The sequence below is a fragment of the Geotrypetes seraphini genome, chromosome 4 (genome assembly GCF_902459505.1).
Source record: "Geotrypetes seraphini chromosome 4, aGeoSer1.1, whole genome shotgun sequence".
Classification (NCBI taxonomy): domain Eukaryota; kingdom Metazoa; phylum Chordata; class Amphibia; order Gymnophiona; family Dermophiidae; genus Geotrypetes; species Geotrypetes seraphini.
This window is the reverse complement of record NC_047087.1, coordinates 225856540-225883482: the sequence shown is the minus strand read 5'-3', so window position 1 is coordinate 225883482 and position 26943 is coordinate 225856540. Positions and strand designations below refer to the sequence as shown.

At 43.0% G+C, this 26943-nt stretch overlaps 1 protein-coding gene across 4 annotated transcripts in view; it reads right to left on the bottom strand.

Moving 5' to 3' along the window:
- Positions 1-26943, bottom strand: part of KCNMA1 (potassium calcium-activated channel subfamily M alpha 1) — a 1372671-nt gene that overhangs the window by 586318 nt on the left and 759410 nt on the right. For all 4 annotated transcript variants that reach the window (XM_033940852.1, XM_033940853.1, XM_033940854.1 and 1 more), the window contains exon 7: positions 15487-15562. In XM_033940852.1, the coding sequence (XP_033796743.1) occupies positions 15487-15562 (76 nt within the window). The remainder of the gene's footprint in view (positions 1-15486; positions 15563-26943) is intronic.

The following is a 26943-nucleotide window of genomic DNA, read 5'->3' as shown; positions in this document are numbered from 1 at the left end:
AGAAAAATAAATTAAAGAAAGACGAGAGGGAAAAAAACAATGTTAGTGAAGAGGAGATGAAGAAAACAGGAGGCGAAAGAAAAATTACAAATGGACACAAAAACCTGGCATGAGAGTTGAGAAGACAGAGGATAGCAGAAAGCAGAGCTTGGGAGTGGGACCAACATGATTAGAAAAATTAGACAGCTAGACAACAAAGATAGAAAAAAGAATTGTATTTTTAATTTTGAATAAAGTATAAAACTTTCATCTGAAAGTCTGATATATCATGTGGAAGATGGTGGGGGCAACACAAGAAAAGATGGGGGAGCACCATGGAAGCCATGTCGCACAGGGCGCAATTATAGTTTGCTACAGCCCTGACTATACACAGCCGGAAGCCGCCTGGGAGAGGGGTCAGGCTAGGGGTGGGACTGGTGCTGAGGCAGGGTCAGGATATGTTAACCCTACTGTCATGTCTTTTTCCCGTTCCAAAACAATGAGGAATTGTGGAGTAGGCGGTGTTTCTCAAACTTTTTTTTTAGCAAAGTTTTTTTGTGACATACTAAACGGAGCAAATTTTAGAGCTATTTATTTTAAGTTCTTTAAGCTATGCATGGGTAATTGTAACAACAGTGAAACTAAAGTAGATAGAATAGAATTGTTAAACAATGTGATGGATGCGGTTGTTTTTGAGTGCAAATTAACTCAAAATACGGCTCAATAGTTGACAAGCAAGCACGCATTTCATCATCCACCATCTGTAGTTGTCCTCTTTCCTGTTTTATTTAATTTCTATCAGAGCTGAAAATCCAAGTTTGCAAAGATAAGAAGATCCAAACGGTAATAAAGCCTTTATTGCTTTGCTGGTCACATTAGGATAACTACTGCATTATTTGCTGTTAGTTTTCAAGGACCAATCATGTCAAAGAATGATGCTTGTCGGGCTGATTATATCCTTGCGCACACAGATGCTCATAACATTGACAGACTCTTACATATGCGATGCTATGAAGGGAATTTAAAAAAATAAAGTAAAATTCTAGAATCTCTCGTGGCACACCCAAAATCTCTTTGGGGCACACCATTGCCCTATGAAATCACTGTTTCCTCTGAGTCTAAACTGAATGAAAGTAATCTAGCTACCATCTTGCCTGTGGGAAACACACACATAGGATAATTTATAGGGAGAGACATTTAGATGGGAATTAACCCTATGGAAAGGCAGTCATTTGCCTTCAAGTGCCTCAGCTCCCAAGGATGGGCAGGATGTTCAGTGAAAAGGAAATGAAAGAGATACCTCTATGTATCTAGGTACAAATGAGCAGGCAAAGAATGAGTTAGTAAATATTTAAAAGCAGATCAAAGAGGCAGGAATGTTGAAAAGACTCCTTGGGTTTTGGCCAGGTACTAGTGATCTGGATTGGCCACCGTGAGAACGGGCTACTGGGCTTGATGGACCATTGGCCTGACCCAGTAAGGCTGGTCTTATGTTCTTAAGTCTGTATGGCTTTTCAAACCCAGGCACTTTGTCGAGGTTTTGAAAAGCTTCCACCTCGGGACCGCGTCTGCGCATGCACAGATGCAACGCGGTGATGTCACACGCTTGTGCGCATGCATGCGACTTCATCGCGTTGCATCCACGCATGCACCAATGCCCTCCCAATGCGGGCCCGAGGACGAGAACAGGTTCAAGACATTCAACAAATGAAATGGAGTTGGGTTTAGTCCAGGGATCTCAAAGTCCCTCCTTGAGGGCCGCAATCCAGTCAGGTTTTCAGGATTTCCCCAATGAATATGCATGAGATCTATGTGCAGGCACTGCTTTCAATGCATATTCATTGGGGAAATCCTGAAAACCTGACTGGATTGCGGCCCTCAAGGAGGGACTTTGAGATCCCTGGACTAAACCCAACTCCATTTCATTTGTTGAATGTCTTGAATTTTTCCAGGGCGATCTACAGTATTACAGCTTGGCCCAACTGTCCCCGTTTTTCAGTGGGTATTATTGTGTTCATAATACTCATACAAAGATAGGGTTGCCAGATTTTACGCCTGTAAAATCTGGACCCATAGTCCCGACCCCCAGGCCCACCCAGCCTCTCCCCGTTATGCTCAAGTCATGCCCCATTCCGCCCCAGCCTCGCTCCCCCAGCCCTGTCAACCTGTTCTCGTCCTCGGGCCCGCATTGGGAGGGCGTTGGTGCATGCGTGGATGCGACGCGATGAAGTCGCATGCATGCGCACAAGCGTGTGACATCACCGCGTTGCATCTGCGCATGCGCAGACGCGGTCCCGAGGTGGAAGCTTTTCAAAACCTCGACAAAGTGCCTGGGTTTGAAAAGCCATACAGACTTAAGAACATAAGACCAGCCTTACTGGGTCAGGCCAATGGTCCATCAAGCCCAGTAGCCCGTTCTCACGGTGGCCAATCCAGATCACTAGTACCTGGCCAAAACCCAAGGAGTCTTTTCAAAATTCCTGCCTCTTTGATCTGCTTTTAAATATTTACTAACTCATTCTTTGCCTGCTCATTTGTACCTAGATACATAGAGGTATCTCTTTCATTTCCTTTTCAATCCAGTCAGGTTTTCAGGATTTCCCCAATGAATATGCATTGAAAGCAGTGCATGCACATAGATCTCATGCATATTCATTGGGGAAATCCTGAAAACCCGACTGGATTGCGGCCCTCAAGGAGGGACTTTGAGACGCCTGGTTTAGTCATTCTAGGAGGCATCAGAATTGCATAAGAGGATTTGATTAAGTGACTTTAGCTAAAAGATGCTATACCTGTACAGCATCAGGGGAAAAGTGATTGTTGCAATGCAAGGGGCATTCATTCCTGTGTCAGTTATTTGAGGAACCCAGTACACTAGATCTAATACTTATGAATAGAAACAATTTTGCTGACCTCATGGTAAAAAAAAATAAAAAAAAAAATTAGGGTCTACTAATCATCACATCATGTGTTTCAATGCTAGATTTTAGCCTGAACTGAGCTATAAGTCTAGTGATCTGGATTTCAGGAGTGCAATTAGAAAAAACAAACAAACCCTCAGACATAAGATATAACTCCCCAAACAATAAAAAGAAAAACATCTTTTAATGCTTAAGGAAGAGATAAAGCCCAAAGAACAATTGCTATGATTACAACAGAAAATGAAGAACAGGGCGCTAGTGAGGAGAATGATCAGGAGAAAGTCAAACATTTAACTTCTGTTTGGCCTTTACAGATGAAACAGAAAGTGATATAATAGAGGCCTAGAATGAGAGCGCAAATGATAATGAAATGATCACAATCACAGCAGAAAAGGATGGAATACTTCAAGTAAATACACAGATAAGAGTGGATGAGACAATGGGGCCAGACGCAGTACACATTTTGAAGAACCAGTGAAAGTGCTGCCTGCTCTGTTCAACTTGGAAAAAAGGGAAGGCTGCAAAAGAGGACGGATGTAATCTGTTATCTAACAGGTGGCAAGCAATTATAGACCCAGCACTTTAACTTCAGAACTAGGAAATAAAAGCAAAAAAATAAAAAGAATGACACCTTTAGACAAGAAGAATACTGGCCCCCAAATGACAGTTTCACAAAGGGAAGCTCATTTCAGACAAACTCGATCCTGTATATTACCGTATTTTCGCGGATATAACGCGCACGTTATACGTGTTTTTACGTACCGCGCATACCCCTCGCGCGTTATATGCCTGAGCGCGGTATACAAAAGTTTTAAAACATAGTTCCCACCCCGCCCGACGCCCGATTCACCCCCCCAGCAGGACCGCTCGCACCCCCACCCCGAACGACCGCTCGCACGCGCTCCCACCCGCACCCGCATCCACGATCGGAGCAAGAGGGAGCCCAAGCCCTCTTGCCCGGCCGACTCCCCGACGTCCGATACATCCCCCCCCCCCGGCAGGACCACTCGCACCCCCACCCCGAAGGACCGCCGACTTCCCGACAATATCGGGCCAGAAGGGAGCCCAAACCCTCCTGGCCACGGCGACCCCCTAACCCCACCCCGCACTACATTACGGGCAGGAGGGATCCCAGGCCCTCCTGCCCTCGACGCAAACCCCCTTCCCCCCCAACGACCGCCCCCCCCCAAGAACCTCCGACCGCCCCCCAGCCGACCCGCGATCCCCCTGGCGACCCCCACGACCCCCCCACCCCCCTTCCCCGTACCTTTGGTAGTTGGCCGGACAGACGGGAGCCAAACCCGCCTGTCCGGCAGGCAACCAACGAAGGAATGAGGCCGGATTGGCCCATCCGTCCTAAAGCTCCGCCTACTGGTGGGGCCTAAGGCGCGTGGGCCAATCAGAATAGGCCCTGGAGCCTTAGGTCCCACCTGGGGGCGAGGCCTGAGGCACATGGGCCCAACCCGACCATGTGCCTCAGGCCGCGCCCCCAGGTGGGACCTAAGGCTCCAGGGCCTATTCTGATTGGCCCACGCGCCTTAGGCCCCACCAGTAGGCGGAGCTTTAGGATGGATGGGCCAATCCGGCCTCATTCCTTCGTTGGCTGCCTGCCGGACAGGCGGGTTTGGCTCCCGTCTGTCCGGCCAACTATCAAAGGTACGGGGAAGGGGGGTGGGGGGGTCGTGGGGGTCGCCAGGGGGGTCGCGGGTCGGCTGGGGGGGCGGTCGGAGGTTCTTGGGGGGGGCGGTCGTTGGGGGGGAGGGGGGTTTGCGTCGAGGGCAGGAGGGCCTGGGATCCCTCCTGCCCGTAATGTAGTGCGGGGTGGGGTTAGGGGGTCACCGTGGCCAGGAGGGTTTGGGCTCCCTTCTGACCCAACTACCAAAGGTACGGGGTGGGGGGGTCGTGGGGGTCGCCAGGGGGGTCGCGGGTCGGCTGGGGGGGCGGTCGGAGGGTCTTGGGGGGGGCGGTCGTTGGGGGGAGGGGGGTTTGCGTCGAGGGCAGGAGGGCCTGGGATCCCTCCTGCCCGTAATGTAGTGCGGGGTGGGGTTAGGGGGTCGCCGTGGCCAGGAGGATTTGGGCTCCCTCCTGGCCCGATATTGTTGGGGAGTCGGCGGTCCTTCGGGGGGAGGGATGTATCGGACGTCGGGGGGGGGCATCAGGCTTTCAGGATGGGGACAGACCTTCAAGGGGGGACAGTGCACGGAAGTCAGGGGGGGTAAACGGAGAGTCGGGACAGCGCACAGAAAGTCAGGGCGGGCGAAAGGAGCGTCGGGCAGCATGCGCGGTATACCCGTGAGCGCGGTATACCAAAGTTTTTGTACATAGCATCGTGATTTCTGCGCGCTATTCCCGTGTGCGCGTTTTACACGGGTGCGCGTTATATCCGCGAAAATACGGTAATAATGTAGCAAAAGTAGTAGAAGGGAAAGGTGCATTCAGTGTTGCTGATCTGAACTTCAGTAAAGCTTTTGACACTGCTCCACATGGAATGAAAGCTAGAAAGATGCTAGGTTGCATAGGGAGAGGTATAGCCAGTAGGAAAAAGGAGGTATTGATGCCTCCGTATAAGACTCTGGTGAGACCTCATTTAGAATATTGTGCACAATTCTGGAGGCTGCACCTTCAAAAAGATATAAAAAGGATGGAGTTGGTCCAGAGGAAGGCTACTAAAATGGCATGTAGTCTTCGTCATAAGGCGTATGGGGATAGACTTAAAGATCTTAATCTGAATACTTTGGAGGAAAGGCAGGAGAGGAGAGATGTGATAGAGACGTTTAAATCCAAATGATTCAAAAAAATGTCACACATCAGCAGTGGGCTACCACTCTAAGATCCAACATTGAAATTCAAAAACAGGTGGAGAAAAAGCCTCAAAAACATTTTTAAATATGTAGCAATCATTGATGATTCACAGCTGGCATTCTTTTCTTATCATAGGCTTATTTTAAATATTTTTGAGGCTTTTTCTCCACCTGTTTTTGAATTTCAATGCTGGTGAGTGACATTTTTTAGAATCGTTTGGGTTTTACTGTCACTACTCTTTTTGATCTTGAGAGACATTTAAATACCTACATAATGTAAATGTGCATGAGTCGAGTCTCTTTCATTTAAAAGGAAGCTCTGGAATGAGAGGACATAGGATGAAGTTAACAGGTGGTAGACTCTGGAATAATCTAAGGAAATACTTTTTTACTGAAAGGGTGGTAGATGTGTGGAACAGTCTCCCAAAAGAGGTGGTCTGAATTGTGTCTGAATTCAAGAGGGCCTGGGATAGGTACATAGAATCTCTCGGAGAGAGAAAGAGATAATGGTTACTGCAGATGGGCAGATTAGATGGGCTATTTGGCCTTTATCTGCCATCATGCTTCTATGATTAGCATTAGTTAGTTTAGAATGGAACTTAAAAAATGCTATAAATGAGGTGAAGAACTGACTGAGCTACAAAATTCAGAGGTGATGGCAAGAGTAAAATGAGCAGTGAGATACTTTCAGGTCTCAGTGCTAGGGCCAGTTCTCCTCAGCATCTTTGGCAGTGACACTGCAGAATGATATGAGGTCAAAATAGAGAGTTGTGCGGGAACAGAAATCAAATCTGTCCCCACCCGTCTCCGCTGGAATCAAATCCGTCTCTGCCCATCCCCATAAACTTCAGAAGTAGATATTTCATTTAATTATGCTACTGAATTAAAGAATCTGGAAGAGACCCATTTACAAATAAGCAAAGACACTATATTAATTTGGAAATATTAATTGGAAAGAATACATACTTTGTAATTGGGTCTCTAATGTAAATATAAAATATAAATACTCCAGCTGATGAGGACCCTCAAACTATGTCAGCTGAGGACTTCCTCTGAAGGTGGCCAGGGGTCCCTTTTGCCAAGCTTGGCAGGCAACAGTAGCATTCGTGAGTCACAGATGCTGGCACCTCAGTGGCTCAGGGATGCTGCCAGTGACTGCTATGCTTGGTGGAGGGAAATTCTGGTCACCTTTGCAGGAGGTCCTCAACTGGCAGTGCTTGGGGATACCTACCAGCCACAGCAAGGGGCTCATAATTGAAACAGAAAAGCGTCTAAAAACCAGCCTAAATCGGCACTTGGACAATCAGTGAGACAAGTCGTCCAAGTGCCGATAATCGAACCGGGTTTTAGATGTATTTAAAAATGACCTAGGCCTTCATAGTGCTGCTGAACGACCAGAGCTAAAAGGGGCATGTCAGGAGGAGTGTCGAGGGCGGGATTTGGGCAGGATGTGGGCCGTCCTAGACTTAGTCGTACTGCATGTATAACCAAAAGTTTTACAACACTGCCAAGACGGAACTTGGACGCTGTGACTTAGGCCATCTAAAACCAGATCTAAGTCCACAGAAGGCATCCAAAAGTGACCAGATAAGCACTGCAGACACAAAGTACAGACCCCCACACACTGCCCCAGTAATCACTGACCCCCCCATAAAAATTGTAATAACAACTTTACATATCTGCCTCCAGAATATCAGCACCTGGCAACCTGGCATAGGTAAAGCCAGGTAGAGCTGCACAGAGGAGTCTTAAGTGGTCTTGGGAGTGGGTTAGTGAACCATGGAGAGGAGGACCAGGCCCATATGTCACTCTAATCACTGCATTCATGGTGAAAAATGTGCACCCCACAAAACTCTTTTGTACTGCCATATAAGTGGCTCCTGCAGCAATAAGGGCTATTGGGGTGGTAGATAGGTGGGTCTAGTAGATTCTGGGGGTGTTTTGGGGGGTTCACCATTTCCTATAATAATAATAATAATAATCAAGTTTATTAGGATTTGATATACCGCTTATCAAGGTTATCTAAGCGGTTTTTACAATCAGGTACTCAAGCATTTTCCCTAATGAAGTGAGATGTTTATGTGGGACCCTTTTGTGAAGATCACAGCAGTGCCCTGTAAGGTATCTCACTACTCTGGTGCTATGTCTGAGTGTCCAGTCCATCACATCACTTTTTTGGCCCCTCCCATACCCAAAAGGTCTTTTCTTAGGCGTTTGTGACTTGGACAAATTTTTGGATGAAAATGGGGTATAAAGATGGACAACTTAGCGGTTTGGGCGATCATACGGATGGATGTATAATTGGATGATTTAAAAAAATATATATATGTTGGACGTATTTTTCGAAAATGGACCTTTTCTTGTGTCCGACTTTGGGCGACTTAGGCCCAAAACAGACTTAGATGTTTCTTTTGATTATGCCACAGGTCTGCAAGTAGTTCAGCACTAGAAAAATAAAACCAGAAATGCATTTCCTTTTCTTTTGAGCACAACACAAAGACATCTGCTATAAACAGTTTCCAAAGCTAACATACGATTTCAGTCAATAAATTCCTTTTTTTTTTCTTCTTCTTTTACCTTTGTTGTCTGGAGATTTATTTTTCTGTCAGGTTTGTCCCAGTTTCTCTTTATTTCTGCATTCCTATCTTCTGAAAATTATTCTTCAAGCAGTTGCTGTCCATTGGTTCCTCCTACTATGGTCCAGCATTTCTCTCTTCCTTCCCTCCCATTGTACAGCATCCTCACCCCCTTCTATCCTGGATCATTCTCCCTCTTTTACCCCTCCCTACTCCTGCACAGCATTTCTTCCTCTCTCCTCCACCTCCATGTACAATTTGTCTCCCTCTCTCTCTCACTATCCATCATCTCTCTTTCTCTCATTCCCTCCCTTGCTCCAAAGGGAGTGGGGAAAGAGAGAGAGATCCAAGGTGCATTTCTCCCATCCCCTCTACTGCCACATCCAACATTTCTCCCTCTCTCATCCCCTGGACCATATGCAGTATCTTTTGTCCCTGCCCACCAGCTCCATGCCCAACATTTCTCCTTCAATCACCCCTCTCCAGCACCATGCCACATCTCTCCCTCTATTTCCTCCACCACCAACCATGTCCAACTTTCCTCCCTCTCCCTTTCAATCTGTCCCAATGCTCGCTCTCCACCACCATATCCAACATAGTCCATGCATCTCTATCTCACTCCTTTCCTTCCTTATACCCAACAATTCTCCTCTTTCTCCCATTCCCTGTGTGCACCATCTCTCTTTCCCTCTCATTCACACACCAAAGCACAACAATTCTCACTTTCTATTCCTTCCCTTACTTCAGCATCTCTTTCCCTCCCTCCATCCATCCTATGTGTCAAGTTCATGCCCCCTTCCTCTCTCCCTTCTCTGTCCCAAGTTCATGCCTCTTTCCTTCCTTCTATGTCCAAACGCGCTCCCTCCCTCCCTTTTGTGTCCCATGTTTGTGTCCCTCCCATGTCCCAACAAGCTTCTTCCTTTATCCCAAGTTCATGCCTCCTCTCTATCTCCCTTCCCTGGCCCAATGTGCGCATGCGTGCACGCGCATGCTGTGGCCCAATTACTTCCCTGTCGCCCTCACGCGAGACTGTACCGGAGCTGTCTAGGTCATCTGCCTGCTTCCTGCCATCTAGCCACACTTTCTTCTTGGCAGGATTGCAGTTGCCTTTTTACTGGCTAAAACCTCCCTCACAAACAGTGCCGTGTGAGCTGTTGCACTGTCGTGATACAAGAGCCATGAGTTGGTGAAAAGTTCAGGTCATTTTCATTTAACTTTTTCATGCAGCCATTTCAGAACTTCCAAATAGTAAACTTGGTTAACTGTTTCTCCAATTGGTACAAATTTATAATGAATAATCCCTCTCAAATAAAAAAAAGTTTGACTCTTGATTTGGACTGAACTTTTTTGGTGGTGGAGAATTGGCTGACTTCTGTTGTGCACTATGACACTTTGTTTCAGGGTCATATTGGTACAATCATGTTTTATCACCAGTGATAACAAGGTCCAAAACATTGTGTTGCCTCTCCAAAAGCTCTTAGCAAACTTTTGTTTATCAGTGAACTCCTTCAGAACAATTTTTGCACACACCTTTCTCATGCCAAGATTTTCCTGTTTCTCTATGTTTACTTAATTTGCTATGCTTCTCACAGTCAGCTGATGATTTTGTTGTACAATTCAATGAATTATTGAAATGTTTTCAGCAGTGCTGCTTGTTACTGGCCACCTGACCTGTCTTCATCTCTCCCCTCAGAAAAAAACATTTAATCCATTTGTACAATGGCATTTTCTTCATGGCATTATCCCCATAAACTTTCACTAACATGTTCCTGATATCACTTCCACTCTTTCCAAGTTTAACAAGAAATTTAATGTTTGGTCGTTGCTCTAATTCATGCTCCAACATGACAAGGCGATGGCTGTTGCCAGAAGGTTGCCAGGCTGTATAGAGAGAGGTGTGGCCAGTAGAAGAAAGAAGGTGTTGATGCCCCTCAACAGATCAATGGTGAGGCCCCACTTGGAGTATTATGTTGAATTTTGGAGACTGTACAGTATCTTGCAAAGGACATAAAAAGATTTGAAGCGGTCCAGAGAAAGGCAATGAAAATGGTAGGAGGTTTGTGCCAAAAGACATATGAGGAGAGACTGGAAGCCCTGAATATGTATACCCTAGAGCGGGGGTAAGCAATTCCGGTCCTCGAGAGCCGGATCCAGGTCAGGTTTTCAGGATATCCACAATAAATATGTATGAGATGGATTTGCATGCACTGCCTCCTTGAGATGCAAATCTATCTCATGCATATTTATTGTGGATCTCCTGAAAACCTGACTTGGATCCGGCTCTTAAGGACCGGAATTGCCTACCCCTACTCTAGAGGAAAGGAGGGACAGGGAAGATATGACTCAGATGTTCAAATACTTGAAAGGTATTAACATAGAACAAAATCTACTCCAGAGAAAGGAAAATGATAAAACCAGAGTGCATAATATGAGGTTGAGGTTAGGAAATTCTTCTTTACAGAGAGGGTGGTTGATGCATGGAATGTGCTCCAAAGGGAGGTGGTGGAGAAGAAAACGGTGACAGAGTTCAAACAAGTGTGGGATGAACACTGAGGATTTCTAATCAGAAAATAATGGGTATACATTGAAGGAACTAAGGCCAATACTGGGTAGACTTGCATGGTCTGTGTCCCCTTTATATGGATATTCAGTTGAGGATGGGCTGGAGAGGGCTTCAATGGCTGGGATAGTTAAGATGGGCTGGAGTGAGCTTTGACGGAGACTCCAGTAGATAGAACCTAAGCACACTACCGGGCAGGGCTCTAGGTTTCTGGCCAGAAATATCTAAGAAAAAGGGCCATTTAAATTAAATTTTTAATCTATGGAGCTTGTATGGTTGGGCAGACTGGCTGGACCATTCAGGTCATTATCTGCCGTCATTACTATGTTACTAAGTAATAACATGCAACAACAATAAAGAATGCCACTCAGCAAGACACCACCACATGTCGACACAAACACAGCTGTGACACACTGATATACCAAGGTTATGAAACCTTACCGAGCTGTTTGTATAGTGCGCACAGTGGCAAGTTCATGAACTTAATTGTCACACCTGGTATATGAAGTGTGCACTCTTGTGAAAATTGAATTCTGTTTTGGAAGAAGACACGCTATTTCAGAAGAATGTACATTTTTTCTGAAAGAGTGCACGTTCTTTCCAAAGGAGCACATACTCATAATGATATTGCTCCAGTAATGAAAAAAATACCAATCTCACCCCACAAATAAGCAAGCAAACAAAAAAAAAAAAATTCCTACAAACAATACGGGAACTGGTACAAAATGAAAAATTTCAGGCTGCATACCCCTAATGTTCAGCGTTGTTATCAATATAGACAGTGGTGCTCAATTTATTCATATTAGTATAGTGCTGCACCAGCATTATCTGTTCAGTTTAGGCTAAACTAAGTGCATAACTTACTATTGCTACTAAACAAATAGGGGGAAATTCAGTAAATGTCTTCTGAAAATATAGGCACCAATAATATGGGTACCTATCACCCTTAGGCACCTATTACAGAATTGGGCCTGCACTTAACTAATTAATTAATTTACTCCTGTTTTCCCCAAAGAGCTCAGAACAAGTTACAGGTTAAACATTTTGCCATAGATTCAGTACAAGTTTTTATCTAACTTGAGACATACTAGGGATCTAATACCGATATACATAGTTTACATGTTAAATTTGCTATAGTTTTTGGTACAAGTTTTTATGCTAACTTGACACATACTAAGATCTAGTACCAATGTACATTTCTTAGTAATACTTTGGTTATGGGCAAGGGAGTTAGGTGAAGAGATATGTTTTTATTGCTTTTCTAAAGTTGAGGAGTCCTTTAAAGGAGCTGATCTGTGGGGGCAGTCGATTCCAGTGGCTTAGTATTAAGTGGGAGTAGGAATATCGTTTGGAAGTTTGCAGCTGAAGGGCATGACTAGGAGGAGTTTTGAGGTGAGTTTTGAGGCGGAGGGACCTGTTCGGTATGTACAGAGGGAGCTTAGTCATCATGTAGCTCAGTGCCATGTCATGCAAGGATTTGAATACTAGGATCAAGCCCTTGAAGACACAACATTTGACTACGGGCAGTCAGTGAGCCACCAATAGAGCCTGGGAGACAGGGTCGCAGGCATGGAGGTTTTTTAGAAGTCTGATTGCTGCGTTTTATATATGCTGGAAACATCGTACATTCTTTGCTGTGATACCATTGAATAGCGCATTGCAGTAATCCATGCGGAAGAGTACTAATGCATGGAATAATTGGGTGAAGCCAGACTCTGAAAAGAAATTCTTTATTTTTCGGAGTTGTTACAGATAGTAAAATAAGGAAGAGACCACTTGAGAGCGATAGGTTGGAGAGCGATAGGTTGGAGTCAAGGAGTATTCCTAGGCTGCAAACTTGGTCTTTTGCTGTTATGATAGTCAAGTTCCAATGCAGCGAGGGATGGAGGTGGTTGCAGCGTTCTTTGCAGGTCCAAGGAATTCTGTTTTGAAGGCATTTAGTTGCAATCTGTTAATGGACATCTAGTTTTTGATCTCCGAGAGGCAGTTTAGGAGTTTGGTGATTTCGGCATCCCAGTTTTCTTCTAGCAGTAGGTATAGTTGAATGTCATCCGTGAAGAAGTGAATGTGAATTTGGTATTTGTGGGCTATGTCTAGGACAGGTCTAATGTAGATATTGAATAATACGGGGGATAGCAGAGCCCCCTGTAGAACACCGTATTTGATCGGTTTCAGTTTTGATAGCTTGTTGAGAAGTATGCTTTGGGATCTATTGATCAGGAAGGAGATGAACCATCATAATACAGTGTCTTGGATTCCAATTTCAGAGCGCTGTGCAATGAGGAGGGGGTGGTCAATAGTGTCAAAGCCATGCTGAAATCCATATCATCTTCCTTATCCATAAGTTTCCAGCAGTCGTCAATCATATCGAGGACGGTTTCAGTACTGTAGAATTTCCTAAATCTCGATTGGAGGGCAGATAGGGATCCTTGTTCATCGATGAAGGAGTGCAATTGGTTTAACACTGTTTTATCGAGGATCTTGGAGATGATGGGTAGGTTGGAGACAGGTCTAAAGTTGCAGGGAATGTTAGGGTCAAGCGTTAGGGATTTTAAAGGCCTACATTATAGGCACCTAAGTCCTTTAGAGAATCATGTCTAGTGGAGCCTAAGTCCTTTTCTGCCCCTAAACATGCCTACTTTGGAGTTAGATGCTGCTAGGCACCTATGGGTGCCTATCTCTTGTAGAATTGTGCCCTAAAAAGATAGAAGTTTATCACCCAATTAATTTTATTTTTTTCAATTAAGAGCTTGTTAAAGCTCATAATTAAAGCTAACTTACTAATTAAGTTAGGCACCTAACTTTAGGCACCTATCTTTAGGCACCTCTTATAGAATTTCCCCCATAATATTTATGGGGGAAATTTATGGGGGAAATATCTGCTCTGCCCCTTATGTGATCCGTAATCATATATCATAGATAGCATTTGGCTATTTAGGGTATCTTTTACTAAAGATTAGGACATATTATCTGCCACAGAACCCATTATATTCCCCTGGGCTCTGCTGCAGATAACTTGTGCTAACCTTGGGTTAAAAAAAAAAAATCCCTTAGTCATTTAAACAGTCCACTATTACAAATAGGAAAATTATGATTTGTCCACCCAGCAGACAATGAATAAACTCCCTTTTAATAAGGGCCCACACATTAACAAGATAGGTGAAATACATGGGTGAGGGATCTTGAGACCTAAATACTGGAACCTATGTGCTCAACCACACAGAAGAGAACAAAAAAATAAAAAAAATAGAAGACAAAATATCTGTTTTGGATAAGATTTGATAACCCTACATGTGGTCAAGGTTGTATAATGGACTATTTAGGATATGTTCTTAAGTGGGCAGATAGGGTGGGTCATTTGATCCTTATCTGCTATCATCTACAGTGTTTTTATGCAATTATTGTTTTCATCAGAAAGCAGGTCAGGGAATAGAAAGCCTATCAGAGCACTTAATCAGACACACTTTTCTCTAAAAAAGGAAAAGCTATTTTCCAGTGCAGTGTGCTAGCTGAACTGATGCCTCAGATTTGGTTCCCAGCCTGACTCTGTTCATTTTAAGTAGAAGCGGAAATACTGCAGGAAGGCATTCCTTTAGCTAGGCTGGACCTGGCAGTATCCTGACTGAGCTAATTTCAGTTTAGGAAGATCAAATGTCTTAATTTACAAATTATTTGAAGCACAGGAGGTCAGTGCAGAATTTGGCTTACGGGAAGATGAAAGAACATTATGGGAAATTGTCAGGAAATGCATAAATACAACTGCTTAGTTCCAATTCTCAATCTCACACTGAATTTGTTCGTTATGGAACAAGCTGCATCGCAGTAGCCAGTTACTATGTAATTAAAGAAAGAATAGAAGAAACAGGACACACGAGACAAGCGGTCAAGCAGACCTAGACTGAGAAATACACCTCTTGCATAAGACCACTTTCATCCACTTGACTGTTGCTTAGGGAACATGGGTTTCCCAGTAGCTTATGTCAGCACTTCAAAATATAAAATGCAAGGCATACATAGATTGACCTTGAATTTATATAGATACAATACAGCCCCCAAAGGGTAAGCCTTGTGATCTAAGGGCAAATTATCAGTCAGTGTGAAGGCCTTCAAAGTTCTCATGAGATGGCTCCTAAAAGTGTGGTGTATATTTGCTTTCTCAAAATATGCTGGAACACACAAAAAGTAATATTCGAATATTTAAATCTTCCTTAATTAAGAAGCAGCTAAAATGTTCAGAAAGCCCACAACTGCCTTCTTAGCAGTTCTCTATTATGCATCTAGTTATCTTACTGGATTTAATTATGAATGTTATTGTTACAGTTTTCCAGCTTCCTAAAAAAAAAGTTTGTATGCTTGGTTTTTTGTTTTTGGTTTTTTTGCCCACATTGCCTAGGATACACTACCATCTGGTGGTAAAATACAGTTACTACATAAATTAAATTAAATTCAGAAGTCTAGTTCTTGGAAAATCTAAGCATTGAAACCAATGGAGTGATCTTTAATAATGTGGACACCTGACATTAGTTTATAGCTGAATACTGAGCGATCAAGTCTCAATTGATATCCATTTAGTGCAATGCACTACCTTCAGCATTGCAATTGGGCATGTAGAATTCACCACAAAGATATAATATTTGTTGCAAACTTACCAAATGAATGAAACCAGCTGCTGTCAGCCATGTACTGATAAATATGGAGCACAGATTCACCAGCTTGATGGAATTGCTGGAAAATGAAAAATGAAGCTTATTGAAGCAATCTTAATACAAGTATTATAAGGCAGCATAAAACTTCTATGTTAAATTTTCCAAACACTCCTCCCCACCATGACTGAAATGTATCTTTCCAAAGGATAACGCAGATAAGTACCTATTGGCAATTAATATTCAAATATCAGATTGATAATCCAAGTCAGTATTGCAACAGTTTAAGATGAACCTTTGATAATATATGCTGAGAAGAATGCCAGAAAGAAATGTTTCAATGTAAAAACAAAATTCAGAGTAATTCAAGGAAAAATGCCTCTCATTTTTAGAACACGTGAGCAAATATTTTTGTTCATATTTTTATTTATTCTAGAATTCTTGGGCTCCATAATTTTGCAAATATTTCTTACAACTTCACCCAAAGCCTTGCTACTATTCAACATTAAAGCTAAAATGTGTGTACACTACTGCACAGACAGGATTAATTTCAGTAAAAATCAAAAAGCATTTTAGCTCACTCTTAAAAGCATACAGAAGAAAAACATCTATAAGGAGTTATCATTTTATGCCACATGGGAGATGTGTTGTGGGGCAGGCATAACCAGAGAAATGGCATGGAGAGGAGAATGACAGCAGAAAACCCAGCCCAGCAGCAAGTGATGTGGGTAGACAAAACCCAGTGCTGGCTCTTTTCCTGAGTTGCCAGCAGCAAACTGTGCTTACTAGCTTTTATCTTCCAGTAACCACTAGAAGTGAAAACCTGCTAAGCTTGGTTTGTTGCATATACAACCCTTTAGGAGAGTAGCATTAGGGTTCATGTATCCACATCATCCAAATGGAGGGAAGGAAAGTTAAGAAGGGACAGAGATATGCAGGACTATAAGGGTAGAGGGAAAAGGAAAGGGGTGAGGGAGATGCAGGATCATAAGCGTGGATGGGAAAGGAGAGAGGATAGGGAAATGCTGGACCACAGGAGAGAGAAAGAGGGGAAAGGAAGACGCTGATCTACTAATATAGGCAGAGGGAGAGGCAAGGTAGATGTTAGACATGGTGACACCATGTTGGGAAGACTGTGAGGGTTGTCAAGAAGATACGTGAGAGGACCAAGGTAAGTATGGAAGGTAATGGGGAGACAGCAGAAATGACAAAGTTAGAGGTAGAGAAGGAGATGGATAGTTGAAACATAAGTAAAATATAGATGAAGGACTGAAGAATGAGAGGATTAAATTTTAGTAGGCAGACAGAAAAGAGGAAATATGTCAAAGACATATGTAGTGAGGGAATGGAAGAAGATAGGTGGAGAGTGGAAAAAAGACAAAATGATAGTACCCACCTACAGAAAGCAGATGACAGGAAAGCAGAAAAGAGAAATTGGGGCCAAGCTGCTTAGAAAAATAAAAGGCCCACACAGCAAAACATGTTTAATTTTTTTTAAAAAAATTTAAGTAGAATATGCCAGCTTTGGGAAATGTGTATCATGGATGTCTTTGTGTTTTGTTCATTACAAGAGGAATCTAATCTAATATTTGTGTGTCGAGCACACCTAATCAGGCTCTAGGCGACTTGAGGAAAGGAAGGGAAAGGGTAGGGGGACAGGAAACCTAAAACTTAGGTGAAATAGGTAAAGGTCAGATACTTGTCTTTTAAAATTTGTCCTGTGTTGTGGTGCATGCCTACTGTGACTCGGGGTTCTCAGTTCAATTTTGTTATCTTTATATTTCTGTTTCTAATTTGTGATTCATTGTTCTGTATTTAGTGAGTGTTGTGATTGGATGTGACCGAGGTATGGTATTGTGCTTGCATGCAAGTTCTATGTAAACCTCTATAGCAGTCCCACTTGTACCGTATTACCAGTTGTAGGCTTACTGGTGTTTTAGGACCCCATGAAATATTTGTAGTATTGCCTATTTTTAAGTAGGGTTCATATTGTCTGAATCATCAAAATTATTGCTACTGTTTTCTGCTAGGATTAAGGACTCTTATTAGGCATGAATCATTTTATGTATATGATTTAATGGTTTAAATTTTTTTAATAAATTTATGATTGTTCAAAAGGCTGATGGGTACAGTCCTTCCGACACTTCTTGTGTTTTGTTCCGTTATATATGGGGTTGTATTTTCCTTTCTCTTGTGGAAAATATATTGAGGGGTTTTTTTCTTCAGGTTTGGACAAGTTCTTAAAAGAAAAGTCCATAAGCCATTAAGGACTCCAACTTGAGTCCACAATGAATTTAGACTTTCCTTCAATGAAACAAGTTTGTCTGAAGTCAATTTGGGAACAATCTTTCCAATTCCAAAGTGCAAGATTTTGAAATAACACCCCTTTTCAGATTTGTCAGATTCCAACTTATTTGCACTTTTGAAAGTCTCTCAAAGCGTATTTATCCTTAAATCAGTATTCATGAAAAGCATTTTTGAATGAGGTAATTTAATGTAAGTTCCCTCAAACATGAGGTTTCTCTGATTGTAATTCACCTTGCATCCTGTAGGTTGAAGGCAGATTATAAGAAGCACAATACAATGCAATGCAATTAAGTTGGATTTGGGAAAATTCACAGCTTATTCTTAGGATAAGTAGCACAAAATCTGTTTTATTTTTGGGGGGATCTTGCTGGATACTTGTGACCTGGATTAGTCACTTTTGGAAACTGGTTATTGGATTTGATGGACCTTCGGTCTGTCCTAGTAAAGCAAACCATATAATAATAATAGCTTTATTTATATCCCATAATACCTTTTCAGTTCAAGACGGTACACAGTAAGATGGAAGTACAGCGTGGATACCGCAGGTATCGATACAAGAGAGGAGAGCAGGGAGAATTACAGCATAGGTTTCAAGGGGGGAGGAGAGGGAGACTATTCTTCATTCTCTTGGAAATCGAGCTTTATCAGAGCAAACATTCCACACAACTCCTCTTCAAGGTACAAACTGTATCAACAAACTTGGCGGAGATCTTTGATATAGGAGCATTCATTCGAGAAGCAATTCAGCTTCTTCATTCTCCTGCTATTGACCAATCAGCTGAAATAATGGTTCTAATGTTTGAAGTTTAAAGATCAACATCTGTTCTAATTGTAAAAACACATTTTCACGACCACTGCTATGTGTCCATTCAGGAATAATTTTGAAAAGATATACATGTATTTTTCCTATACAACAGGTTACCAACACAACTTCTATGTTATTCATACTTAAGGTGTATTTATTTTCTACTAAAATAGTTTTAAATTGATATAGGGGCATAAAATTGCATCCACCACAAAAGCAGAAGTGGAGTAGTAACCTAATGTTTAGTATAGTACCCTAAGAACCAGAGAACTGAGTTCAATTCCGACCGCAGCTCCTTGTGACTCTGGGCAAGTCATTTAACCATTGATTACTCCAGGTACAAAGTATGTACCTGCATATTTATTTATTTTTAAAGTCTACAAAATCCTGAGTGGAGTAAAATGGGTACAAGGGAATCAATTTTTTTTACTCTGTCAAATATTACAAAGACTAGGGGACACTCAGTGAAGTTACAGGGAAATACTTTTAAAACCAACAGGAGGAAATATTTTTTCAGACGGAGAATAGTTAAGCTCTGGAACGCATTGCCAGAAATTGTGGTAAGAGTAGATAGCGTAGCTGGTTTTAAGAAAGGTTTGGACAATTTCCTAGAGGAAAAGTCCATAGTCTGTTATTGAGAAAGACATGGGGGAAGCCACTGCTTGCTCTGGATCGGTAGCATGGAATGTTGCTACTCCTTGGGTTTTGGCCAGGTACTAGGGACCAGGATTGGCCACCGTGAGAATGGGCTACTGGGCTTGATGGACTATTGGTCTGACCCAGTAAGGCTATTCTTATGTTCTTATGTTCTATTCCGCATAAAACATAAGCAGATTACAATAAAACATAGATTAGACATCAATGCATCCCAAATTTCAAATCATCATAGAATTACAATCCTTCTCAAATAATCTCCCATATAGATCTGCTGCAAAAGTCATCCCTTCTAATAAAATGTCTTAACAATTGAGTTTTTAACAGGTTTTATTTTTTGTTGAAAGATTTCAAATTTTTGCATAACATTAAAGTGACATTCCATAACTGTTGAGCAGTCACTGAAATTGCTACGTTTTCATATGACGTATCTCATGTACATGTTCAAGAGATAACCTCGTTACTGACAGTGATTGCAAAGAGCAAGATGGTAAATACTTCTTCAAAACTTGTGTCAAATACCAGAGTGCTATTCCATAAACCACTTGAAGTATAATTGTCAAGATTTTATACTCAATTTGAAAAGTAGCTGGTAACCAGGGTAATTGTTTTAACACCGGGGAAATATGGTGATTCAATTGTGGAACGGGAGGAGCGTGGTTTGCACTGAGAGTCCTGATTTGTTGCCTGTGATGCAGTAGAATTTGAACCCCTGACGCAGCGAGGCAAAATGGAGATTTCCCCATCAGATCAACTGGCTGCCGGGTCCAGGTGTAAGAGCAGTGATCGTGGATGCCTTGGAGAGAGCCTGGACACCAGTGGCAGCTAAGTTTTTTGTTCTGCTCATTAAGCAATATTAGTGACTATGGTGCTGATGTGCTAGTTTATCCACATTATCACTGTTTGAATTTTTTCCTGGCGTGCTGAGTTACATGGTGGTTCTCTGTGGGCTGCTACAGTGCCTTTTTTCACCATTTTTTGTAGTTCACAGGTGCAAGTGGTTATCTACATTATCTACCTGGGTTCCTTCAAAAAAAAAAAAAAACATTCAAAGACTACGTATCATCCAAAATCCAGCAATTCGACTGATCTTTGGGCAGAAAAAATGGGAACACATTACTCCCTACTACCAAAAACTTCACTGGATACCTCTGGAGGCAAGAGTGCTGTTCAAGTTTGCCTGCCTCTGCTACAAATCCATCCATGGTTTGGCCCCCCTATACATGGTCCCCCACTTTACCATGGATCGTCCATCCAGACCCACTCGCAAAGCTCATCTCTTCAGCCATCCAACTCTAAAAGCCTGCCGTTACAAAAGACATCTGAAGAGAACTCTAGCCTTCCAAACAGGTCATCTAAATGACTGGCTGTGCAATATTTTCTCGCGCTCCTCATCCTACCTAAACTGCAGAAAATTATTAAAAACAAATCTATTTAACTGATTTGTAGCCCAAGACCCCTACCCTACCCTACCCTTGCCCCCTAGATCTCCTTTCTCCTCACTCCCTCCCTCCTAACCCCTTATATTGTACCAGCTCCCCTACTTACATCTATTAATTGTAACTATTTTGTGGATTGTTTCCCATTCACCGATTGTATTTGCTGATTGTATCCTTTCTCTGATTGTACCCATTCGCTGATTGTCCAGCCCTTCTTTATTGTAAACTGCCTCGAACTTCTATGGCTTTGGCGATATATAAGAAATAAATTATTATTATTATTTAGATGAAGTGGAGTTTTTTGCCATATGAAGCATAACCGAGGCTTTTTCTCCACTTCTTTCTCTTTTTCCCATTTGTGACTGAGTGACTGCAGTGTGTAGTATGTGTGGGTGAGGCCTTGCAGTGTTTTAGAGTCCCCTGTTAGTTCCATATAGGGTATTGATTAAGTCGTGGATTAGCTTACAAACCCTTTTCCTGAGGTGAGTGTGTAGTGATACCAGGATACCCCAGTGATCATTCTCGCTGCCGTATTTTGCACTATTTGCAAAGCCCATACTTTAGACTTTGCAATGCCTAATAACAACCCATTGTAAAAATCTAATTTTGTAATTACCAGGCTCTACATCGCTGTCCAAAAATCAGCTATCGATAACATTGGTTTTACCCTAGAGAGCACCCGCAATTGTATGAACGCTCCTTTAAAAACTTTGATTGTAACCACGTAAAGATGTTATATTAAATTCCAGCCCCTTTCCCATGTTCTGTATCTCAAATGATGCCTTAGAAGAAAGGAGTTGTACGGAATATGGAATGTTTCCCACTGATTCAGCTTGATTTCCAGCAAAAAGAATGTCTCCATTGAGCAGATTTATAAAACAATAAGTCTTAATTGATGTTTTTCTGTGCACTTTTAAAATCAATAGCTACCACTTTAAAGTTTTTATTAGCAATAAACAAGCATAGCTACATAACTATGATTGAAGAGAATCCCATAAAAGCGGACCCATAAGTGGGATATAATCAACAATTTATCTCATTGAGCAGACCTGTGACAAATAAGGCATTCATTCTCTAAATCTAACAAATAGGGAAAGTTTATAGAATTTTTCCCAGTATGTGTGTGTGTCTATCTGTGTTGCCTCTGTGCATGTCTCTTTCTGAAATGAGAGAGGTAGCACAATTTACATGGAATGATAAACATTATCAGCTCATAATATTAGCATTCGCCCTTTGTTACCTGTCACCAACAGTATGACTCACCAACAACTAAATAATCATACAACACATTTTAGTGGAAGAACCAATTTGGCCGCAGTTTTATTAATTATTATAACTTCATCACAATACAATAAAATCCATATCAAATAACCACAACCACCCAATGCAGTTTTCATACCCCCAGGGAGCTATTCGGTAATGAAACTAGCTCCATTTAATTTCTTAAACTGTATAATAACTCCAAATCACAATACAATATATATCAAAACAGCAACAAACCCCCAATGTGGATTTCACACCCTCAAGGAGCTATTTAGTGACAAAACTGGCTCCTAGCATCATGTAAACATGACCCATGGTAATGCCAGTCCATGCCTCCCCTCGCAGCGGTATCACCTGCGAGTGTTACATTTAATTATTTATTAACTGCTGAGGTCACTGCCACTGGGTCCAATTCTACATTTCCTCCCCCGTTTCAGCTGTGACCTCCTCCCCCCAACACCCCAAAAATTCCCAACTCTTCTCCCAACCCAAAAAGTCTGTCACAACAAAAACACCACCCACGGGAGGGAGGGTGGGATAATTTTACATCGCCTTCAGCTATCCCTCACACTGTCCCTCCAAACTGCCAATCACAAAGTCACACCTCTCGCAATCTTCACATTTTCCTCAACCAATCACATGTGCACTTATAGCTCCCTTAACCCTTTATCTACTCCTTCCAACCATCTACAATCCTTACTCCCCTAACCCTCAACTCCTAAACTAACTTGTTTCTTACCCTCCCCCCCTTTAATCTCCAATTACTCTTCACAAGTGACTAGGCTCAGTTAATGTTATATTCCACCAGCTCATTCTGGTGTCTTCTATATTTGAAGAGACGTATGGTGGAAAATGTGTGCCACCCTTTTATCAAGTTGTGTTAGGGTTTTTTTATCGCCGGCTGCTGCGGTAAAAACTCTGACTTTCTTAGGAATTCTATGAGCATTGGAGCTTTTGCTGCAGCAGCCAGTGATAAAAAACCCTAACACAGTTTGATAAAAGGAGGCCTTAATCAGCCAGAAAAGAACTTCGAAGATTATAAATTATCCAAAATACCAATGTCAAATTAATACATAAAGCAAAAAAATTCAACCTTGTGATACCCCTTCTAATAAAATCACATTGGCTACCAATCACCCACAGAATCACCTATAAAATCTTACTGCTTGCATTCAAAACAAAAATCTTGCACATACTGGGTTTTATTGTCCCCTATTGCTCTTCAAGAACACTAAGATCCAGCAATCAATTCCTTTTATATGTTCCATCCTTTTCTATGATACTACCCAGAAACTTATTTTTTCAGTTACCGCGCCTGTACACTGGAACTCACTACCACTCTGCTTAAGAGAGGAAGAAAATATAGATAAATTTAAAACAAATTTAAAACCTTTTTTATTTAAGGCCGCTTATGACATCTGATGTCCTTTCTGCTCTAGACCACCAACTCACCTTAAAAATTAAATAAGGAAAAGCGTAGAGGGACATAATCGAAAGGGACATCTAAGTCTGTTTGCGTCCAACTCGCAAATCGTCCAAAGTAAAAAAACAGCTTAGGACACATTTTTTAAAAATGCGTCCAAATATTTTTCCTTTTGAAAATCGTCTAATTATACGTCCTGCTGATCTGATCGTCCAAGCCGCTAAATCATCCATCTTTATACCACATTTCCGTCCAACTTTTCGTCCAAGTCAAAAACGCCTAGAACAAGCCCTGTTGGACATGGGAGCGGTCTACAAAGTGATGGACTGAACACCCAGACATGCCACCTAAATAGTGGGGTACCTTACAGGGCACTGCTGTGAACTTCACAAAAAGGGTGCCATGTCTTCTCCTCACTACAGCTCCCTTATAGGTCATGGTGAGCCCCCAAACCACCTCCAGAATCCCCTAGACCCACTTATCTACCACCCCTATAGCCCTTATGGCTGCAGGAGCCACTTATATGCCAGTAAAAAAGGGTTTGGGGGGTGTAGAAGGGAGTGCACATGCTTCATTATCAATGAAGTGATTGCAGGGGCTTATGGGCATGGGTCCTCCTTTCCATGAGTCCGTAACCCACCCCCAAGGCGTCTAGGCTTTCCTATATCAGGCAGCCAGGTGATGATGGTCTGGAGGCTGAATTTTAAAGGTGTGGTTAATATTTTTATGGGGGTGGGGGGTCAGGGATCACTAGAGTAATGTGTGTGGGTCTGTTTTATGTGTTTGCAGTGCTTCTCTGGTGACTTTAGATGGGTTTTTGTAATGTCCACGTTCCGTCGATCGTCGGCTGTATAACTTTCGGTTATACATGCTATATGACTAAGTCTAAGCCAGCCCATGTCCCAACCAACTCCTGCCCTCGACACTCCTCCCGAAATGCCCCATTTAGCTTTGGTCGTTCAGCGGCACTCTGACTTTGATTGCAGTCATAGTGAAGTCATTTTTATTATCGGCACTTGGACATATTTGGGAAATGTTCGTCCAAGTGCCGACTTAGGCCGTTTTTTGGACGTTTTTCTCTTTCGATTATGAGCCCCATAGCCTCCCTTCCCTACTGTGTCAACCTTCTATGTCTTTCTTTCCTATTATGACTCTAGTTCTACCCTCCCTTCCTATTTGTTCAGTCTGTCTTGTTTTGGTTCACGTCTTAATTACATACCCCAAAATTTTTTATATTTTTTAAAGTGTAATGTACACCGCTTAGACAATTTTTAAGCGGTATATCAAATTTTATTAAACTTGGAAACTTTGTACTTGTTCAGGACTAACCAGTCATTTTTACCAGCACTTAACAGGTTGGTGCCTCCAAAAGTAACCAGTTAGACTAGAGCCTATATAAAAAATGACTATTCTGGGGGTGGTCTAGGGGCTGGATCAATATTTGACTGGCTAAGTGCCAAATTCAGCACTTAATCAGCCAGGGTGACTGCATCAAGAGGACTGCATAAAAGTCAGTCCTATCTTTATATGTTGCTTCATATTCAGTTAAGTGCTGAATATCACACTTAACCAGGTATGTTTTATCTGGCTCTGCAAACCCAAAAATTCAATGTCGAAGCCCAGATGTGATCTGACATTGAATTTCTGAGCATAATGCCAGTGTGTGTGTGTGGGGGGGGGGGGTCATAAAATTTTGCATGTCACTGGATGAATATCGACCCCTTTTTGGATCTGGAAAGAATAATAAAATGAATCCAAGCAGACCAAGTATTATTATGCTTTCCCATCACTAGTTGGTACTACAAAAAGCAACTATGGAAAATGATATGGTTTCTTCACTACCCCCCCCCCTTTACCAAGCTGTAGTAGAGGTTTCTACTACAGCCCAGAGCGCTAAATGCTCTGACGCTGTTCTGGCGTTCATAGAGTTCCTTTAAGAATCAGAACAGCATTGGAGCATTTAGGCCCGGATTTCTAAGCAGTTTTTGAGAATCGCACCCGGATGCCCTATACAGAATCGCCCTAAGTCGCCTAACCACCTCTCTAACCAGCGCCCATATTACAGGCGCCGGTTAGAGAATTGCATTGCCACTGAACTGATGGTAGCAAGTGATCTCCCTGCTGCGATCAATTTAACAGCTGTAGCTCATCCTCCGCCCCCCGCGTGAAGACTACTGGCAGGAGGGATGCCCAATCCCTCCTGCCTGAACCTCCCAAAAGTTTGCTCCCACCTCCCACTCCCACCAGGACCTCCCTATCCTCCCCTATAACTTTGAATCATTGGCTGGCAGATGGCTTCTGCCTGCATCTGGCGGCAGGCCCACCTCCGCTGCAATGGAGGATCTGCCCCTTCCCAATCCATCATGGGATGCACCGAGGAGGGGGACCTAAGGCCAGATTGGCCCAGGCGTTAAGGTCCCTTCTATAGGAGGGGCTTTAGGCTCCTAGGCCAACAGGAATCTTAAGCCCATCTCCCAGTACATTCTGGGTTGCACTGGGAGTGGCCTAAGATTCCGATTGGCCAGATACTTAGGCAACCCCCATAGGAGGGGCTTAGGGGATCTGGCCAATCGGAATATTAGGCCACTCCCAGTGCATTCTACAATGCACTGAGAGATGGGCCTATGATTCTGGTTGGCCCAAGTGCCTAAGGTCCCTCCTACAGAAGGGGCCTTAAGCACCTGGGCCAATCAGGCCCTTAGGCCCTTGCCTCCAGCCAGCCGATTTAAGGTTAGAAGGGGGGTCCTGGTGGGAGGGTCCGGGTGGGGTTAGGGGGGTCCTGGTGGGGGGGAGAAAACTTTTGGGTGGAGGGGTTCCGGTAGGAGGGACTGGGCATCCCTCCTGCTGCAATCTTTATGGGGGGTGGGGGGTTCTGGCAGGAAAGTCTGGGCATCCCACCTGCCGTGGTCTTTAGGGGGGGTGGGGGGATCTGGCAGGAGTGACTTGGCATCTCTCCTGCCAGAGGATGTGTCAGCAGTGTTGCGGCAGGAGGAATAGCACATTTTACGGTAAGCTTTTTTCCTCATGTTAAGTGCACATTTACACTTAAAGTGGTTTATTAAAGGGCCCTTGAGATCAGTGTATCGCAAACTGTATGCTGCCCGAGATTCCAGGTGTGCCACGAGACGCCGGGGAGGAGGATGGCGCCAGTGCCGACTGACTGCCTACAGGATATACCTCTCGTGGCTAGAGCCAGCCAGCGCCAGCATCTCTCCTCTTCTCCAGTGCATCTCCGGGCATCTTCCCTTCCAGCATCCGCCACTGGAGGGCCTTCGCATTTACGTGTACGTCGCACCAGGAAGACATCATGTGTGCATGTTGACGCCATTGGGTAGACATTCGCACACTTCCAGATGCCCTTGAGCCGTGGCCACCAGTTTAGTGTGCTGCAGCTTCGCAAAGTTTGCAAGACACTGCTTTAGAGTTAAGTCTTTTCAGAAGGAAATGTAGTCACTACAAATTAAATGTGCGTCCTGTAGTGTTTCCTAATGGCTAGCATCTCTGGTTGGTAAACTGTATCAGCAACAGCTGGATGGTACATATTTGACAATACTGTAGCAAAGGTGGACTAT